Source organism: Tupaia chinensis, unplaced genomic scaffold (assembly GCF_000334495.1).
Source record: "Tupaia chinensis unplaced genomic scaffold, TupChi_1.0 Scaffold143921_1, whole genome shotgun sequence".
NCBI lineage: Eukaryota > Metazoa > Chordata > Mammalia > Scandentia > Tupaiidae > Tupaia > Tupaia belangeri.
Window position 1 is genome coordinate 1,507,639 of NW_006203772.1, and position 5,156 is coordinate 1,512,794.

The 5,156-nt window shown below is 59.2% G+C and overlaps 1 protein-coding gene across 3 annotated transcripts in view; it reads right to left on the bottom strand.

Moving 5' to 3' along the window:
• Positions 1-5,156, bottom strand: part of CORO6 (coronin 6) — a 7,469-nt gene extending 2,313 nt beyond the window's left edge. For all 3 annotated transcript variants that reach the window (XM_006165474.3, XM_006165473.3, XM_014582934.2), the window contains exons 1-5: positions 5,039-5,156; positions 3,631-3,891; positions 1,670-1,792; positions 1,131-1,260; positions 857-1,038 (exon numbers count right to left, since the gene is read on the bottom strand). In XM_006165474.3, the coding sequence (XP_006165536.1) occupies positions 857-1,038; positions 1,131-1,260; positions 1,670-1,792; positions 3,631-3,828 (633 nt within the window). In that variant the 5' untranslated portion in view covers positions 3,829-3,891; positions 5,039-5,156. The remainder of the gene's footprint in view (positions 1-856; positions 1,039-1,130; positions 1,261-1,669; positions 1,793-3,630; positions 3,892-5,038) is intronic.

The following is a 5,156-nucleotide window of genomic DNA, read 5'->3' on the forward strand; positions in this document are numbered from 1 at the left end:
GCTGAAGCCGGTGCTGAGCAGCTTCCCGTCCGCGGTGAAGACGGCCCGCAGCGGGCGGGCGCCCTCGTGAGGCCGGGCTCGCTCCTGCTCGCGGGGTTAGTGGGTTAGAGCGCCCGCCGCCCTCCCCGGCCGCGCTCGTCGCGCGTTCTCCACGCAGACATGCACGCGCACCCCAGGTTAGGTGGAGGTTGGTGGGGCGAGGGCCTCCGGCCTCCCAGCAAGGACAAGAAACAGGTGAAGACGGCCCGCAGCGGGCGGGCGCCCTCGTGAGGCCGGGCTCGCTCCTGCTCGCGGGGTTAGTGGGTTAGAGCGCCCGCCGCCCTCCCCGGCCGCGCTCGTCGCGCGTTCTCCACGCAGACATGCACGCGCACCCCAGGTTAGGTGGAGGTTGGTGGGGCGAGGGCCTCCGGCCTCCCAGCAAGGACAAGAAACAAGCCAGGGGTGCCCCCATCTCCCGCCCAGGCAGTTGACTCCGGCAAGAAGGGGCCTGTCCTCGAGCCGGTGTCAGGCCCCAGACTCGAAGCTGGCTCTGGGTGCCGGTCCGAGAGATTAGGTTTCATGCAGGTACTGGTGGGAGGATGGAGTTTCCAGCTTCTCTCCTGCTCAATCCCAAAGCGAGGATTCCTCCTCTGAGCTTTGAGTTGCAGGGGAGGAGAGGAAGCAGGAGCGGAGCAGGGAACTGCAGGCTGGGCTTGCCTACTGCAGGGAGCTGTGGCTTTGGGCTGGGGGCGGTGACCTCTCTCTGGGGTAGGGACGGGGCAAGTGAAAGCTGGGGTCAGGGACTCCTGACTGCAGGTGCTGATAGCTGGCCAGTGGGCGGGACATCTGCTGGGGAGCGGTGAGGCTGAGCACTCACCGCCACTACTTGGCCTTTCCGGGGGTCAACGATGCGCAGGGTCTTGTCCTTGCAGGTGGTGGCTAGCAGGCTGCCGTTGCTGTTCCAGCACACGCTGTGGATGACGTCGGGATGCATGTCGTCCAGGCTCAGTAGCACCTCCCCGGTGCCCACGTTCCAAATGATGATGACATTGTCTCCACCTACCCAGAGTGGCCAGGCACAGTCACTCAGGTCCTGCCTTTGCCACCGCCCCCTCCCACCTACAGCAGGGACCCTTCCCTAGGCCCCAGACCTGCACTGAGCAGGACGTTCCTGGCAGTTGGGTGCCAGGAGAGTATGCCCACACGCTTGGAGTGGCCCTCGAGTGTGATGATCGGTTCTGTGATGTTGCGCACAGGGGTATAGTCTGGGATCTGCCACACCTGGTATGAGGAAAAGGCGTGGGATGGGTGGGATGAGGAGTGGTCCCTTTCTCCCCTTCCCTCCCCTCAACCTTACTGGCTCTTTTGAGTGGTGAGGGTCAAATACAGGTGGGACCTGCCTAGGGCAGAAGCAGCTGGGAACCAGGAGGGGGCACTGCCAACTCTGCAGAGACCTCCCCACTCACCCCAGCAGGGAGACTTCAGAGCATTCAGGCCCCAAGTTGGCCAAGGCTATAATTAGTCCTAAGCAGTGCATCCTGGGAGGGAGTGGGCAAGTAGCTAAAAATAGCCCAGGAGCTGGGCAGGGCAAAGCCCTGGGACCCAGTAATGCCTCACCACCTTCCCCCACACAGGTGAGGCTGCTCCCTCTCCCCTGCCCGAAGGCCTAGAAGCATCCATCTGCTCCTACCATAACGGTGGTGTCGTCTGAGGCACTGGCGATGACATTGTCGTTGTGTGGGCACCAGTCGATGTCCAGCACAGGGGCTGTGTGCCCAGTGACCAGTGGGTAGTTCTTATCCACTCGTCCTGTCTGGAGGGATCAGAGAGGAAGCTGTAGACCACTCTGCTGTGTGTTTTCTTGGGGCGGGCAACAGATCTGTTTATATCTCCACCCTGTTTTCTCATCGCAGACCTCCTCTCTGCACTTTTAACCCCGTCCAGTCCATTTCCTGCACTTTGCTGAAGGCAAAGTTGAAATAATTTAATTTTTTAAAATAAATTTTTGTGGGGCTGGCAGGTGGCATGGTGGTTAAGGGTGCAGGACTCCCACATGGTCGACCGCAGTTTGAGTCCTGGACCTGGAGGCTTGCTTTCTCACTTTCTCTCTCTCATTCACTCTGTCCCTCTCTGGTTGAATTTGAATAAAGTTAAAAAACATAATTATTCTTTAAAGAGATTTTTGCTATTGGGTGTGTGCACTTGCTGGAGAGACAGAAAGAGAGAAAGTGAGAAATCCCCCCCCTCCCCCAGGGGCAACGGCCATGCTGGATCCCTTCTCCTCCATTCTCCTCTGGATTGGGGGCATGTATGCACTCACGCCCGGTGTGTTTCAAGCCACCAGGTCCAGGACTTGCACCGTGGTTGGTTATGTGCAAGTCCAGTGCCTTAACCACTACGCCACCTGCTGGCCCTGAAATAGCTTAATATTAAGGAATCTGACACAGAAGGGTAAGATGACTTAACCAAAGACACATAAGACTTGAACTCTCAGTCCGATACTCTTCTGAAGACAGCTACTTGCAGAAGGCTGCTCTTGAGCCTGTTGCCCCAGGTGGGAAGTCCCTCGTGGACGAGGCGAGGCACAGAAATACTCAGTGCAGAGCCTGAGAGCCTTTTCCTAGCCAGCCTTGGCACACATCTCCCTTGTCATTGGCTTTACCCAGGAAGCATGAGTGGCAGGCAATCTTGGTACCAAGCTAGGGAGGGGGACCCGCTTATTTTTGATTCCCATAGGCTGGTTATGGGGGCTCTGAGGCATCTGCAGGGGCTGGCATTGGCCCAGACCAGGCAAGAGAGAAGGGAGGCCATTTGGCATTCAAATGGCAGTAATACTGGGGAGGAGGCAGCTCCAGCTGAAATTTGAGCCCTGGGGATGGTGTCCCTGGATGGTGCCTGCATTGTCCAGGGTGACTCACTGGCTATTGTCGGGCCTCTTCCTGACCCTGCCACCTGTGGGGCCTCACCTATCAAGGTATAGGGATGAAAATCCAGGTCAAGGTCATGCTTTGGGGCAGCCATGCAGGAATTGGAGATGGTCCAGGGGCTAGAGGTTGCTCAGCCAAGGTGGTGGTCATTGCCTGGCTCCTGCCCTGGAGTCGGGAGGGCACTGGCCTTACGTGTCACATCCCCCTGCCCGTGGCTCTCATTCTAGCTCAGTGTAAGAACCAGAGTGGGGAGGCAGCTTGGGACTCCTTGGATAGGGCCTAGCCCTGTCAACATGCTGCTGTGGGATGTGACCTAATCAAATAGTCATCTTCGGCTGAGGAGCAAAGCATTAGGAAAGACAGGGACAGACTCTGGCAGGCCCTGGCTCCCCGGTATCCCAACCATCTCCATACCCGACTCCCTTCTTGGTCCCTGCTGGGAACAGGGTGCTGCATGGAGAGGCGGACTGGCTAGTGAGCGGGGCGTAGGCCACCATGATGCTGCTGCCCAGGGTCGGCTGTGGGAGCCTGCCCCTCACTCCTTGAGAGCTTAGAGAGCCGATTCACACTTCTGGCTGAGAGTGGAACTAGGCAAGAACACAGGCTGCTGTCAGGAGGGGCCCAGCCAGTGTCCTCAGAACGGTAAGATGACTTAACCAAGGGCACACAGCAAGAAACTGCTAGCGCCAAGTCATAAACTTGCTTCTTTCCCTTCATCCCTCACCTTGGCTAGAGGCAAGACGATGAAGGCACCCCCGCCTCCAGCCTCCACGATAATGGCCAGGAATTTAGGGTTGACAGCACAGAAGGAGCTGTCCCAGGTGACTTTGGACACACGGATATCCTCATAGGCCTGGTCTGCCTTCGCGGCCTGCCCAAATACATGGCGGAACTTGCTCTGCCGAACCACACGCCGGCTCATGGCTGAGGGTACAAATGGAGGATCTCGATGTGCAGAAACACCTTTGGTCCTTCGTCCTGTGGGCTGTGGGAGGAAGGGGCAGCAAAGTGGGCGTAGGTGAGGAGTTCTGGCCAGGAGTCAGGTACAGTCCACACGAGTGTGGTCCTAGAAGCAGGGCGCTTTCCCCAAGATGATTCCAGTGTGGGGAAGCTCTTCACCACCTGTGAATGCTGCTTCATGTGAAAGACCAAGGCCTGGGGCTTGCCTTCTCCTTAGACGCCCAGGCTGGGGTGGCAGTGAAGCCTAACGAGCTGAAAGCCAGACCATTTGGGGAGGAGCCTCAACACCAGGCTGGCCTGGGCCTTGCGTGAGCATCTCTTCCCAGAAGTGGCTGTAGCTCCCAGAGGCTTGCTGTCCAGAATCAGAGGCCTTGGCCATTGTGCGTTGTCTCAAGGCCAGTTATGGGGCTAGGACTGCAGTCACCCCTCCCCCCAGCGATCTGGAACTCCCATCTCTGGTACAGGGTAGGCAGATGGCCATTTTGCCTTTTTCTAAAAATTTGCCAGCAAAGTTCCTCCTGCTGGCTAATCCCAGTCCTACTAGCTACTGTTTTGGTGGGAGCGAGGGCACAGTGCAAGGTGGATCTCCTCCTCCCACTCCTGTCCGCACTGGCTTCTCCAGGAGGCCCTGGCTTTTGCCTACCATACTTTGGTCCAGCTTGTCCTCTGTGTCTTCTGCCCTAGCTGAACCTTCCTCCTAATAAACTCTCCTGGGGGCAGGGTCTTCCTTTGACCCTGGCCCCAGCCAGATTTGCCGGAGCGGTGAGGGAGAGGTGTCCTTTTTCCAGCCAGGGCCTGACCTACGCTATTCTCTTCCCCAGGGGACATATTGAGCTCTCCCAGAGGAGCAATGACTCCTGCTTTTCCCCAGCCCAGCGCATCCCTGTGCCCTTCAAGCCACTTCTGTAGCCCCAGGCCTGAGGCCCGGCCTCCCCGCCCCCTCCTCCGGCCTCCTGCCCCAGCACTGCGTTCTTTCTAGACGAGGTGTCTGCACCCTGCCGGCACGCGCGGGCCGCTGTCCAACCAAATATAGACACCGAGCTCCCCCCCCCCCCGCCCCTGGCGAATTTGGCGGCGAGGGGGGAGGGTGCGCAAACTTCTGCCCCCTCCGGAGACCCGGCCCGCTCGACCGGCTGCGGCGGCGGCAGGGGGATCGGGGGAGGGGGGCGTACCTGGTCCTGAGCCGGTCGGGAGGACGCTCACTCTGACTCCTCTGAGGAGGGGGCCTCGGGTGCGCTGGGGGCCGAGAAAGGTGTCAGGGCGCCGGAACTGCCTCTCCGGGTGTCCGCG